We start from the raw sequence: 15,561 nt of genomic DNA on the forward strand, positions 1-15,561 counted from the left end.
CTGAGAAGGGGAGAAGACATGATCATGGAAAGAAGGAAATGGAGGTCTTGTGCGACAGGACATGGCGGCCTTACAGTACCATCAGCCAATTGTATTTATGAGGCACACACTCAAGGACAGCCCCTCTTCTCTAGCAACGTGATTCTCTTACTGATGGCACAAATGTAAAATGTCAGGCCCATGAATGCAGTAAGAATGAGCCAAAAATAAAAGGGGAATGCATTTAATGAGTTCAGAGGATGGCTGAGCACAGTCATCCTGGTTTTTGTAAGTAACATTTTACTGAAACATATCCATGCTTATTTGTGTATCAGCTATGACTGCTTTCATGGGACAAAGGCAGAGCTGAGTACTGGCAACAGAGACTTTATGGCCTTCAAAGTCCAAAACATTTACCGCCTGATACTCTACAGAAAGTTTGCTAGACATGGTTCAAGGGCTTTTACATATATTCAGATGGATACAGAAACATAAAGAGATGTGTATACACATGGGTTAGTAACACAGGTGCATATTTTCTACTCTGGCCCCTACAGGCCTAAAATCAGTGACACTCCACAAACAAAGCACATTCGGCACAGGAATCTTGGTATTTAAAGACCATTCTCCAATGACAGGAACCTGGGATCCTTGCAAAAACAGCTAATTCCAGGGCCAGGGCAGAAGAAACACAACATAAGTAGGGAGTCTCTGGTAGTTCCAGAATGCCAGAAAGTAAGGAAGGAGAAAGAGTAGGGGGGAGGACATTTCAAAAGGATACAGGCACCAACATGAAAGAATTCATCAGTCCATCAGTAAAAATGGAGAAACTGTCAGACTAAAGATGCTAAGGAGACATAATGACTAAATGCAATATGGTATCCCTGATGGCATCTTGGAACAGCTAATGGACATTAGTGGAAAAACTAGGGAAATGTGAATAAAACTTGCATTGCTAATTTCTTAATTTAGCTAAATTTAACAAGGTCAGGTAAGATATAACATTAGGGGAAGCTGGGTAAACAGTGTATGTTAACTAGCTGCACTCTTTTATACAACTCTTATAAATCCAAGTGTATTTAAAAATAAAATTACTGAGAGAAAACTGGACAAGAAATAGAAAAATAACGACAACAACAAAAGCTGAATAGGGACTCTCGGGGCTGTGGTCTTTTTTTTTTTTTTTTTTTTTAAGATTTTATTTATTTATTCGACAGAGATAGAGACAGCCAGCGAGAGAGGGAACACAAGCAGGGGGAGTGGGAGAGGAAGAAGCAGGCTCATAGAGGAGGAGCCTGATGTGGGGCTCGATCCCAGAACGCCGGGATCACGCCCTGAGCCGAAGGCAGACGCCTAACCGCTGTGCCACCCAGGCGCCCCAAGGGGCTGTGGTCTTTTAAGGAAACTGAAGTGTCAAACAGCACTGAGAGTGGAAAATGGGAACGAACCCTTGGGAGAGAAGAGAAGTCGGGTGGGATGGAGGGGAGGACAAAAAAGAGGGCACTGCTGGAGAGATCCTCTGTTTGGGTCTTTTTATTATAAGCATAAAATTAAGTAAGTGTCAAGTTAACCTGGCTTGAGTTTTATTTGATAATGCTAAATTATGTTCACATGGAACCAGTCTTTAAAATGTTTGGCTCATGTAGCACAGCTGTCCGCTCTCATAATAATTTTCTGCTCATACAACATAAAAAAAGCAGTAACAGTGGGTAGGAACTGTTAAAGCTACTGCAAGTACTGCGGTACTGGGGGCCAGAACACTAGCTTAGAGACAGGAAAGAAAAAAATAGGAAATGGCCTGTTCCTAGAGAGAATAGATACATAAATAGAAGAGTATTGAGACTGTCCTCGCTGCATCTTGAATTAGTGAGCCCTAAGAAAGAAAGCGCCTAACAAAAGCTTCAATCTGCAGAAGACCACGCAGTTTTCCCAGGGACTGTACTCCTGTGCCTGTCAGGTGGCCGAGCAGTACTGTGCTAGCCAGCTTGCACCAGCTCAGGAGAATCTCCAGTTCCTCTCCACCACCCCCCCCCCACCCTACCCCGCAAGCCCTGGCTCTGGGCACTCAAGTTGACAGCCTGCAATCAGCTCTAATGGGAGGATTTTCACCACCAAGCACCTTCCAGCACACCACTGGAGGGAAGCCACAGGGAGGCCTCACGCAAGATAAAGGAGGAAATTTGTTTCATTGTGGGGTAAGCAAAAGGCCTGCAGAAAAAGCTATCTAAATCAGATGATGGGTCAAGAGTTTCTACTACAACCTGGGAAGGGATCAAGAAATCATCAAAGTTTGTTTTCTCAAGACCCTTTTACCCATAAAAATAAATATGGGAATATAATTAAAATTAATAAATTTTCAAAAATGGTATAGCTAAGAAAGTTAACTTCCAGAGAACCAAAAAATTATATCATCTTTCATAATACCCTCCACGTTTAGAAAGTCAATACATGTTTGATGAATAAATTTTCTCATAATACATTTTAGCTTGGAAAACAGTTTAAGACAAAGCCTTACTGCATACAGTGGCTAATTAACCTACGGAATGTGTTTAGGCCAATACAGAATTCAATATGTAGCTTTACATATGGTGACTGACTGCCTGGAATCGAGGGGATTCTCTGCATACGGGACTTTCAGCACTAATACCAGGATGGTCACAGGCAAAGTGGGACCAGTTGTCACCCAAGCTATAGATAAATTCAGGAATTAAAGTGGCCTAAAAATTATTAAGGGAGGTTGAAACTATATGGAAGACAAACACAAAACATCTGATGCTATCATGGGTACTAAGGGTCCAATTTTGCAGGTCACACAATACAGAAAAGCATGTAATCAAGTAGCATGTCCAGTAAGTGCCACCCACAATGTGGGCTGAAGGAGGGTTAGAAGTGCAGACCCTGGGAAGAAACCAGAAGGAAATCTTGAAGGCAGAAAAGGACTGAGATAGAGAGAACATGTGATGACAACAGTGACAAAGGCCTAAATAAGGAATCAGGCATCTGGGAGAGAGAAGGGAACCAGCCTGACTGTGGCAAGTATCAACCCTGGGTAACAGGGCAGAGGTCAGCAAGGTAGAGTGCTGGCAATTTATAGGGGTTACAGAATTTGGGTTTTTATCGTGGGTAAGCAGGATTTTACTTGGGCAAGTTCATGGAGAGATTCTGAGCAGGAGCTAAGATACAGAGAGACTAATGGTCGGTCAGAAGCGAGGAAGCGAGTCACAAAATGCTGGCCTGCGGTTCTGCGGTGGCAGCCTGAGGAGGACCGCTCTAAAGGCTCCACAGGTGAGGGACAAACGTAATAGTTCCGTGCTTCACTGTTCCAAAGTGGAGTCACAAGTCCTTCGGGGCTTTCAAAAGCAACGTATGTATAAATTAAAATACTACAAAAAAATCAGTCTACAATCATCTCTAAAGCTGAGCTACAAAAAGGTATTAAAAAACCACACAAAACGTAAAATACCCAAAAAAGAATGTCTACCTTTAAGGGACTTACCGTCCAAGTGAGGAAATAAGAATTACAATGAGGCCGAAGACAAGAACAGTACATAAATGGTCTAAACAATGAATATGTAAAAAAATAAACAAGACATCTACCCAACAATGGCTATTTTCATTTTCCAGATGGCCCGGGGTCGTATGCTTTCCTGATCCGATTACAAAAGACTCTGACAATGAGTGCATTCATGATCGATCTCATAGCTAATCTTGATGCTGAAAGCGCGGCTGGTGTCACAGATGGGAAGGGGGAAAGAGCTGCGCTGACACACAGCCTTAGCACAGAGGCGGAGGCTCGGCAGGCACTCAAGGTGCAGTGCAGAAGTCATTTCCTGACACCTCTCCAACCCCAAATCTCGCTTCGGTCATCTTCCTCTGAGCCCTCACAACCTCTGCTCTCCTGAAGCACTTCCCCCAATGAGCTGAAACCATCTAAGGGCAGGACCCCAACTTTTTTAGTTTTTAATTTTTTATGTTCCATTAGCCTCTGTATAGTACATCATTAGTTTTTGATGTAGTGCTCAATGACTCATCAGTCAGCTTTTTATGTCTCCGCCAAACAGCATGGAACATGCAATTCAATACCTGTGGAACAATTGTTACTGTTAGCTACAGTGTTTCAAGCCATCCTCCCTCCTACCTCACAGATCCTTAACAAGATCCTGCCCCAGACTTAGAAGAGAGAAAAGGCCAACAAGCCCACTTACTGCAAATCTCACCACCTCATGACAAAGCCGCTGGCACTCCACCAGCCTCGGCTTCAGCACAGCCAGTGACAGGAAGTCCACTGCCTCCCAAGGCAGTCCGTTTTCTGGCAGCTGGAACTGAAAGTTGCTCCTCAACTTGGGTCAAAATCTGTCACTGCTGTGGAAGGGCACAGCCAAGGACAGAGCTCTTTTTACCTCACTAGAGAACTTCTAGGCAGACATCCAATCTACCCTCTCTCCAGTTCCAAAGCATAAATCTGTACCCTACTGTCACCAGCACGGTCAGGTAGGCCCTGCTGCTTAGTGGTTAAAGGCACAGCCTGGGAGTTGGGCTCGGAATTCCGGCTCTGCCCTTGCTAGCTGTGGGATACTGGATAAGTCACTTAACATGCGCAACTGTAGTCTCTCATCCGGCGCATGAAGATAAGTGGGTGGCTCCCTGAGACAGCTGTTATGAGGAGTAACCTGAAAGCTATATATTAGTTAAGGATTTTAGTTGAAAGTGTCAGAAGTGTGCCTGGAGCTAGCTAAGCAAAAAGAAGTCTTTGGCTTTTGTGTTAGTTGGACTTCAAGGAAAATGGAGCCCAGGAGCCTGAACACCTTCAGAAGTCCCCCTCACTGTTGTGTCTCTGCATCTCTCTAAAACATGGGACTTCACTCTTTGGGGCAGGTTTTTTGGAACTATGACCACTGGCAGAATTACCAAAAAGGATCTCTTCCCTTAGTACCAATCTGAAAATATCCAGAGGCATTACTGTGCCCATTCTTGCAGTCTGGGGGTGGGTTATTATCCTTGCTCGCCACGCTAGAACCCAAGGTGGTGTGGGGATGGGGAAGATCAACGTGTCAAAGGAGAGAGGGTACGTTTTTCAGAAGATAGTGAAACGATTCCTAGGCAGACAAAATTACTGATGTTCTCCATGTAAGTGCTCATTAAACTGTAGCTATGATGGGCACCTACGTGGTGCAGTCGGTTAAGCATCTGACTCTTGGTTTCAGCTCAAGTCATGATCTCACCGTCCTAGGATCCAGCCCCACATTGGGCTCCATGCTCAGCGAGGAGTCTGCTTGGGATTCCCTTTCCCTCTCCCTCTACCCCTCCCACTTGTGCTCACTCTCTCTCTAAAATAAATAAATAAATCTTTTTAAAAAAATCGTATCTATGGTATCATAAAAACCTCATTAAGTGGTATCTAGTTCAGAGTCCACAAATCAGGTATACTATAAAAACAATTCAGGCAACCAACACAGAATTCTTAACCTTTTATTTTGCTAACTTAAAAACTTCTTAAAAGCCAAGCTACTATCACCATCATTTAATGGAGAACTTATCTATACCTAGGAAGCTGGAAGGACAAAATCTCAGAATACAGGACAATCCTTTAAATCAACTTAGTTCTATGGGAAAAAGCTGCATTTTTCTTTATTTTCTCAATTTGACCAAGGGCTGATAAAAACTTCATCCAGATCTGATGCCAGCCAGACCCTGGAAAACAGTGATGTAGGTCACTATCTTCTACTTGTCCACAGGCTTTGCTGGGATTCAGGCACACTACTCCTCCAGCTCTTTCCCCATCTAGGACAGAGCCAGGCTACCCAGCTCAGGTGCTCAGTGAACTGCTTCACCAGTCCAGCAGCTATCTGAAAAAGATGTCTGGGCCGCCTGGGTAGCTTAGTCGGTTAAGTGTCCAATTCCTGATTTTGGCTCAGGTCATGGTCTCGGGGTTCTGAGATGGAGCCCCACATCAGGCTCCATTCGGGCCCGTGAAGGCTGCCTAAGATTCTCTCTCTCTCCCCCTCCCCCCTAAATATGAACAGTTTGGTAGTATGTGCCCTTAACAAATATATACTAGAACATACGTGCACACACACATATATTTAAAAATTCAAACTCTATTGTCAAAAGAACTGAGGTGATTTTACACATACACCACATAATCATTAAAAGAACGAGATTCATGTAATGACGGGAAGATGAAGAGAAGGCCCAGTGACAGGGCACTGTATCACAATTCCAGGCTCAGATAATAATTCTCTTAAGAAATGTGGCTCTGGGGGGCACCTGGGTGGCTCAGTCATTAAGCATCTGCTTTGGCTGGGGTCATGATCTCAGGATCCTGGGATCGAGCCCCGCATCAGGCTCCCTGCTTGGCAGGGAGCCTGCTTCTCCCTCTCCCACTCTCCCTGCTTGTGTTCCCTCTCTCACTGTCTCTCTCTCTGTCAAATAAATAATAATAAAAAAAAAAAAAAAAAAAAGAAGTGTGGCTCTGGGAGACAGCAGAGACACAAGGCATAAAATAACAGTCTTCCACTACTGAATCTGAGAGCTGGCCTGTCTGCCTGTGTGCATGACTATGGTAACAATTCCAGCTGGTGTTCTAGGGGTTCTTTCATTTACTCATTCACTCAATCAGCAGCTCAATGCACTATGCCAGACATCAAGGCCACAAAGCTGAATTAGGTACAACCTCTATCTCAAGAAGGTTCATGAACCACGCAAATTGCAAATTACTAACAAAAAGCACAATCTAAATTAAATGACCAGTTTCTTCTATTTTCTTCACTTAATAAAAGATGAAGATCATTTAAAATTTAGCCTTATTAAGTTCCAAAGGAACACACAGTAACTGCACACAAACGATTCATTTCGTGTCTAATTTTCATCTGCTTGTAAAAGTTCAAACTTTGGGCAACTCAAGTAGGATATCCTTGAACTCAAGGCACTATGCCAAAGCATAACATGCAATACTATATCTCTGAACAATTACTTCTTGTTCCGTGTGCCTGTGTAAAGCCACAGGTGACTTGGCCAAATTTCCTCTTGGTTTCTGACTGTAATGAAGGCAAGAACTATATTATTAAGCCCTCTCAGTAAAAACCCTAGCCTAGCCCAGGTCTTTAGATGACCAATGCCTCAGTAACTTTCCAGCTGTCTTCCAGATTTCACAGGTAGAGTAGTAGGATGCAGGCCAAAGGAAGAGCAATGGAGGTTCTAGCGGTAATCAGACAGGTGGCTCAAGAGGGGAAGCAGGAAACAGAGACCAAAATGGGGTGGCCGGATAGAAAGAAACTGGGGAGTGTATGGGAAGGCCAAGATGAGAAAGTAAGAACAGAATGGGTGAGGAAGGAAGGCAAAAGACACACTCACCTAGGACTGGCTAAATGTTTTGTAAGAAATAGGTTAGCTGCAAACAGAACCCAGGGTACCAGAGCCATCATGTTTGCATACCCAGAGCCAATGCAAAAAAAGGTAACACGAATCAGAAGATCTAGATTTAGCTGTCCTTTCTAGGACATGTAAACCACTTACAGGCAGGAAATAAGTTCATATCTTCCCCAGAAAACTGTGACTTTTTAGTAGAAAGGTAAATTTTTGGTTAATTCTACAGAAGGCATAATCCTTCGGTGTGAAGTTCTTCCCACTCACTGATATTTAGTAACACTTTCAAAAGTATATCTTAAAAATAAAAGTCAATCCTAAAAAATCAAGCACTATCATTTATATCTAAGACCTGTTGTTTATTAATGCCAAATCATAATATCAGAAGAGGGAAATCAAGGCCTAAGAACAGGGCCTATTCAGACAAAGTAAAGGAAGCCAAAGTTCAATAGCTCACAGGCACTCACTCATTTAAGATGAGTACCTTTTCCCACAACTGACTTTTAAATGCCTAGAGTGACTAAGACTAAAACAGAGCACGCACAGGGAGCAAAGGTTACTTATTAATTCTATTGTTCACTCTCAAGAAAAGTACAAAAAATTATTTAGTACACACTGGTTGGATAAAAAGCATTAATAAAATACAGGCAAAATATTTATAACTAACTCCCATAATAACATTTAAAATAATTTTTAAGAGTTAGCATCTATAATACTGAACCACAGGCTGACTGTAATGTTTCTTCCTACTTAACATTTAAAATTTTAAAGCACAAAATTTTAAAGTTTCCATATTTGTTCAATTACTACCTGTAAAGTTCTAATCATTTTACTAGATTTAGCATTAAGTAGTGACTAAGTGACAGTGGCCGCACAAATTGGTATTTGATTAGATTTCAGGTTTAAAACAGGCTTTACTGGGGCGCCTGGGTGGCTCAGTCATTAAGTGTCTGCCTTTGGCTCAGGGCATGATCCCAGGATCCTGGGATCGAGCCCCGCATCAGGTACCATGCTCCGCTGGGAGCCTGCTTCTTCCTCTCCCACTCCCCCTGCTTGTGTTCCCTCTCTCGCTGGCTGTCTTTCTGTCAAATAAATAAATAAAATCTTAAAAAACAAACAAACAAACAGGCTTTCCTAAGTATCTGGCTACTCCCGGCAAGAATCATATTAAATAACTGAATTTTCCTAATTATTACACAATTGTTATACAATTCAAAATACCAATTAAATAATACTTTATGTGCTTTAAAACTTAACTCCTATCTATCACCAATTCCTACCTCTACCTCTTAAGGTGTTCCAAGGTAAATTTTGTTCTAAACCAGTGCTTCTCCACTGGGAGGAGATTTTGCTCCCAGAGGCAAAAGACAAAAAATAAGTTTTGGCAACATCTGGAGACATGTTGGTGGTCACAACTATGAGGTGGAGAAGGGGGTGCTACTGGCATCTGGTGGGTAGAGACCAGGGACAGGATACCACTAAACATCCTATAATGCATGGGACAATCCCTATAACAAAGAATTATCAGGCCCAAAATGTCAACAGAGCTTCTGGTGGGAAACCCCATTCTAAACTGAAACAAGTAAATTTGCAAACACAGCTGACACCTTCAAAAAAACAATTGCCAAGTAAGTAGTTCAAGGTTCACTAAGCTTTGTTATTGGTATAGAGACCCAAACATAATAAAAGTTGCTTTTCATACTACTAAAATAATGACCTATTAATCATTAATGCAAGAAGTTGCAGACATGAAGGGCAAAGAGTACTCTAACCAATTAATGATTGCTTTAAAAATGAACATTTCAGGAGACAAAAAAAGAAATGAGGTATTCTCTACAGCTTTCCAGGGTTTTTACATTTTCAAGGACAAATACCAAATTAATCACTACTTCTTGTTGTTGTTTAGTTCTAACCAAGTTTTTCTGTCATCTCAGTCGTAAGATTTTTAACCGGCTAAAGTTTAACATAAATACAAGGGGGAAGTTAACCACACGGTACTAGTTGGTAGAATAATCTTGGACCACAACACATTACTAAAGCATCTGTTGAAACTCTAATGTTTACCTGGCAAAAGGACTGGCTCCAGTTTTTTAATCTTCGGTTCCGAATTAATCTTATCGTCAGTCTGAAATACATTAGCAAAATAAATCAAGATCAAAACTTTTCCTCCCCCGTGAAATACTAAAGCAATTTTTGTTTTCTAAGTGATGACACATGCAACAGACACATATTTCCCCCGCCCCCTTAAAGTCTTTCATATGTTTTACCAGATCTTGTTAAAGATCTGTTCACTACCAACTGGGAGTCTGCCCAAAATATTAAAACTGCCTGTGCCGCTTCCAGGTGTTCACATTTATGACAGAGAGGTAACCTCTTCCAGCAGATGCCCACAAGCGATGCAATCACGCTGGCGGCCACAGTGCGGACAAGTGCCAGGCGAAGAACTAAATAAACCCAACTCCAAACACTCCCTGGAGCCTCATCACACGGCAAAACTACGGATCACAGGTCTCCGGGCTGAGAATGGCTGCGGCGAAGTTTTACAAGTTTCCACCGAGTCCGTGGGGGCTCCTGAGAAGGCGCGTTTCCCCGCGCCGGGGCTCTGGCAATCGCGCGGCTGGGAATAGAGACCGCGGGAGCCTCCCGGGGGTCGGCTCGGCGGTTCCCAGGAAGCGCCAAGGAAAGGGGCGCTCGCGGGGAGGGGGTTGTTTACCTGGGGCGGCGGCAGGAGGTAGGACCTGAAGGTGGGTCTGGGAGGCTTGAGGGAGAACATGGTGTCGGCGCCTTTTCGCTCTGGCCGAGTCACAACCCGGGACCCGTCGCGGGTCAGCGGTAGCGCCGACGCCTCCCGACGCCCGGGGATTTAGAGCTCCCCGTGCGGCCGCCCAGGCCCCGTCTGCGGCTAGCCGGGCCGGGCGGACTGACGGGCGGGGACACGGCGGAGCGCCCGCCCGAGCGGGGAGGAGCCGGGGCAAAGTCGGGTCGACTCCGGCGCCGGGGCCCATCCCCGGAAGGGGCCTGGCGCCCCGCCCCGAAAGACGGTACGTGCGGGAAGGGCGGCCGGCCGCTCTCGGCCTCTAGGCCGCGCTGGTGCCGGAACGCAATGCTCGCGCCGCTCCCCGCTGCCGGGACCTCAGCGACGGCGCCGGGGGGAGCGGGGATCGGTAGCCATCTTGAGAGCGCAGCCTAGGGTCGGCGCTCCTACGGCGGCCCGCAGGGCTCACGGCAGCCCATGGGGATCTACGGCGGCCCGCGGGGGTCATGGCCGAGGCTGGAAGGGGCCGGCGACTTTGGCTCAGATCCCTCTCTTTCTCGGCTGCTCCGAGCTCTCTTTTCCTGGGACAGCTCCCTGGACTCCTGCTGGTTTGTCACCCAGCTCGTGCGATCATTGTGGTTTTAAGTCGTCGGGAGGAGGCCGGGTCATTGGGGAAGGGGAGTCAGGTGGCCCGGACTCAGTCAGTCACACTGCATCCGGCGTGTGAGGGACCCGCATGGGAAAGTGGACAGGTGCTGCCAGGAGTGACCAGGATCAAACGTCCAGTGCGCTCTGTACCGCATGTGATAAAGCTCCCTTAAAGGTCTCACAATTGGGGAAGATTTTCTTCCATCATCCTGTCTGTTGTCTTTGCGCAAAGCTTTGAGGCCGGGATGTCCTAACAGCTGAGCTGACGGCTGATTTCCGTGGGATGCGCGGGCCTGGGAACTATTGGGAGATGACATTGGCAGGCAATCCAGACTCAACTTAGTTCACTAACTTTTACCCTCCTTCCTGAAATTTAATGTGGAGAAAGATATTAAGCAGGGTGCCTTCCTTTCTTTTCTTGCCCATCCTCACAGGTAAAGATACTAGTGAGCAGAAAAATTATCAAAAGCCCAGTGAGCTATCAGTGTGGGGGCCTTCAATAGGCTATAGACCAAAAAATCCACCCATTAATTGCAAAGAACGGATGAATTTCAGCATATCGAAAGCACAGGGCATTTCTTAACTCTAAACTGGAGCAGCCTTTGGTGGAAGGGGGCTAGTGATGTATCATTTTGGTTAATCAATTAGTTGAGACTTGATTCTTCTTTTTCTTTGAAGAATGAAACCCTAATCCAGCATTTTATAACTAATGTCACAAGGAAGCTGCAATGTGGTCATATGAATCACAATCATGCTGACAACTGTTGCTAATTGAAACAGTAAAAATTTCGAAGGTTCAAAAGTTTGCTTTTTCTCTGAAAGCAATTTATCCTGGATTCAGAACCCTACTGATCTTTGTTGTTAATTTGTTTGGGTAACACATGATTTCATTTGCTCACGAACCACAACTGTACTTTAAAATGTTAAGTTCATGTGGTTATAGGTGTTAAAGACACTTGCTCACATACATTTTAAAAATTTTTATAAATAGTCTGTGACTTTTCTTCCTTAAATGGATTAAAAAAAAAAAAACTCATGCAAAAAAAAAAAAAATTAGATTTGTGGTTACCAGAGGCAGGGGTAGGGGAGGAGGAATTGGAGGAAGGTGGTCAAAAGGTATAAACTTCTGGTTACAAGATATATAAATGTTAGGAAGCTGCAATGTGGTCATATGAATCACAATCATGCTGACAACTGTTGCTAATTGAAACAGTAAAAATTTCGAATAATGGATAGCATGATGTAATGTATAGTTAATAAAGCTGTATGATAGATAGGAAAACTGTTAAGAGAGTAAATCCTATGAGTTCTCATCACCAGAAAAAAAGTTTTTTCATTTGCTTTCTCTTTCTTGTTTCTGTATAAGTTGATGAATGCTGCCTAGACTTACTGCTGTAATCATTTCACAGTATATGTAAGTCAAACCATTATGCTGTATACCTTAAACTTACATAGACGTGTATGTCAATTAATCTCAACACTGGGGGAAAATGTGTTTTTTTCCCACAAATACTCTTCAAGCAATATGGGGGTTTTTCTTTATACTTAAATGACTTTGTGACTTGGGTTTTGTCAGGATCTACAGCTCTAAGATATGACCCTACAATTGAAAAGTAGAAAAACTGATTTCCAGATTTGTTATTAACCTAACCCTAAATTTGATGACATTTTCAGATACCTTATTGTATTAGTCTGCTTGGGCTGCCATAACAAAATATTACAGACTCTATGCTTAAACAACATTTTATTTCTCGCAGTTCTAGAGGGTAGGAAGTCCAAGATCAAGGTACAAACAAGATAAGTTTCTCCTAAGAGCTCTTTGACTTGCTTGCCAGTGGTGACTGTGTTTTCATAGGCCTGAGGGTGGGAGAAAGAGGGAGAGTGAGAAAGGGAGAGAGCAAGAGAAAGAGGGAGAGAGAATGAGAGAGAGCGAGAGAGAGCACTTGTGCTCTGGCATCTCTTCTTTTAAGGGCACTGATCCTGTTGGATCAGGATCCCACCCTTAATGATCTCACTTAAACTTTATTACCTCCTAAAGGCCCTATCTCCAAATGTAGCCACATTGGCAGTCAGGGCTTCAACATATGAATTTTGGGAGGATATAGTGCAGTCCATAGCACCAGTCTTACAGCCTCATTTCAGTCCTGACCTCCTTGATACTTTGACTACCCCCTTCTTTTGGCTCTAATGCCACTATTTTGTTCTCCTATTTTTCTGACTCTATTCCATTACTGGTTCTATCATGGAGGATATTCTGTATTCCCTACAGATCACTTCGTTTCCCCTATGAAGAGGAAAAAAAAGAGGGCTAACATCTCTTGAATACCTGTTAGGTGCTAAGTATTTTATATATTCATTCAGTTACCAAATGTGTATAGAGTGCTACCCTTGTGCTAAAAAAAAAAAAAAACGTTCAGGTTGCCAAGAAGACAAAGTTCCTACTTTCATAGCATTATGGGTAGAACGATTCATAAAAAATGAATATATAACATGTCATATGGTAATAAGAGCCATGAAAAAAAAATAAAACATGGGAAGATGATGAGAGTTCTATTTTGTGATGGGAGGTGAGGTGTGGTCATGGAAGGCCTTCCTGATAAGATGACATTTGAGCAGAGACCAAAGAAGTGAGGGAGCAAGCCAGGTAGAAATCAGAAGGAAAAGCTTGGGGACAGAGGGAATAGCAGTGCAAATGCCCTGAGGTGATAGCCTGCCTGGTGTGTTTGAGGCCAATCGGATGATGCAGCCTAATCCACTAGAAGAGGAAGTCAGAGAGAAAGAACAGGCCAGATCTCAGAGGGCCTGAAAGTCGAGAAAAGCTTTTGCAATATTTTGAGCTGAGAGTGACATGATCTGGCTGATGTTTTGAAATCACTCCTACTGCTGTAGAGGTACAGCACGGTAGAAGCCAAGAGACTAGTTGGGAGCTACTAGAAGAGTCCAGATAAAAGAAGGTAAGGTGGAAGCAGTGGGAAAGGTAAGACATGGCTACGGATACTGTCTACAAAACTATGCCATTGCCTGCATATGTGGGCCTTTAAGATGACTATTAAGTAATTTAAAAAATCTGTTTATTGAGGGGAGATTCTGGGAAAATGACAGCAGCAGCATTATTGTTTGGTCTCCACATAAAAACAGACAAAGCAATTCTAAAGCAAAACCAAAACCCATGGATGACATCTACAACAACTCTAAGTGACATGGTATCCCCATGATCTCCGGTACAGGCAAGTGAGAACAAAGCAATAGCAGTCACAAGATCTTTATGGTATCAGCAAAGGGAATCAGTAAGGCATCTGGAAAATTCCAAAATAGCCAGAAGGTATTCACTGGAAGGCCCATCCAGTCAAGTTGAGAAGAGCAGCTGAAATAAGAAAGGGTGTTTGTTATCTCCAAGATCATGGGAGTGCAAGGGGCTCAGGTAAGATCTGAGGAGATCGGAACAATATACCTGTAGGAGCTCTTGACACTGACCTACCAGGGCTTTCTTAGGAAAGGGGCCCATACTGAAGACAGACTTCTAGACATGGAAACAAAATTGAACCAGATAGAGACAAAGGCAAGAGGAGGTCCAGATAAAAAATAGAGGACCAGAAAGTTAAAATGTTAATACCCCACTGTAAAAGCAGAAAAAGTTTCTCTGTGAAGTTAGAAAATCTATCCTGAAAACTGACTCCTTCAAAAAGTTCAAGAAAACCCATTTCACATACACATAAGCAACAGGAAAGTATGGAAGTCAAATCCCATAGAAGACTACTGTAGTAAAAAAGAGAATAAGAACAGAATAGCACTTCTACAGACAATAAAAGCACACCAGAAAGACATGCCCACAGGGTAGATCAAAGCTAACACCCACTACTTAAAAGACACTAAGAAAATGATATGACATATGAACAAACTATATAAATCAGAGTTAGAAACAATCAAAATGAAACGAACAAACTCGGAATAGAATTAAAAATAAGAAAAAAAATACTTTGGAAATAAAGACTAAACTTAAAGAAACCCAAAGTTAGTAAACACATTTGATTATGCTTTAAGAGAAGTGGAAGATGAAGAGGAGGAAGATTTTAAAAATCAATGAAAAGAGGTTTAAAAAAGATCAGAGAGAAAAAGGCAAATATTAAAGATAGGCAAAGGAGATCCAGCATTCAGGTAATAGGAGTCCCTGGGGGTAAAAAAGGAGGCAGGGATAAGAAAACAACAAATACTACAAACTAGACTTCAAGAAAGCCTCCTTGAAATAAAAAAAAAAATATGTATTTGCATCTACGCATTGAGAGAACACATTGCACCTGAGAAAACTGACCTAGAATTATTAACACTAAGACACATTCTTGTAAAAATACTGGACTTTAAAGAAAAAATAATGCAAATTTCTTTGTGTATCTAGACAAAAAGAGCAAGTGACTTAGATGAAAGAGAATTAAATTATCCTCAGACTTTTTGGCAGCAATACATTATGCCAGAAGAAAATGGAGCAACATATTTAGTATACTCAAGGAAAAAAAATGTGAGAATATGATAATTGCAAGAGTTTGAAACACATCCATATGTTAAAATCCATGAGGTAATGATGGTATGAATATATATATATATATATATATATATATTTTTTTTTTTTTTCAATTTTTGGTCACCATTAGAGGATGATAGGGGACCAATTCAGTATCCTAAAAACTGGCAAATAAATGGAAAAGTCAATCGTTGTCCTTGCTGTTTGGTATGAACTGTACTACTATGAAACTAAATAGCAGGTGAAAGGAATCATTTCTTTATAAAGTATTCCAACTAATAAAGGAAAAAGAAATCAT

General features: G+C 42.7%; 1 protein-coding gene across 3 annotated transcripts in view; it reads right to left on the reverse strand.

Annotated features, from left to right (window-relative positions):
- The window catches only part of MTMR10 (myotubularin related protein 10), a 52,043-nt gene extending 41,505 nt beyond the window's left edge, over positions 1–10,538 (reverse strand). Inside the window, exons 1-2 of one of the 3 annotated variants that reach the window (XM_087856724.1) lie at positions 10,058–10,538; positions 9,409–9,469 (exon numbers count right to left, since the gene is read on the reverse strand). In XM_087856724.1, the coding sequence (XP_087712850.1) occupies positions 9,409–9,469; positions 10,058–10,117 (121 nt within the window). In that variant the 5' untranslated portion in view covers positions 10,118–10,538. Of the gene's footprint in view, positions 1–4,184; positions 5,282–9,408; positions 9,470–10,057 lie in introns of those variants that run through there. The other 2 variants (XM_045795352.2, XM_087856723.1) reach the window with 2 other exon arrangements.
- Between the last annotated feature and the right edge of the window lie 5,023 nt (positions 10,539–15,561).

Source organism: Ursus americanus, chromosome 28, assembly GCF_024610735.1.
Source record: "Ursus americanus isolate L20-20 chromosome 28, mUrsAme1.1.p, whole genome shotgun sequence".
Lineage (NCBI taxonomy): Eukaryota > Metazoa > Chordata > Mammalia > Carnivora > Ursidae > Ursus > Ursus americanus.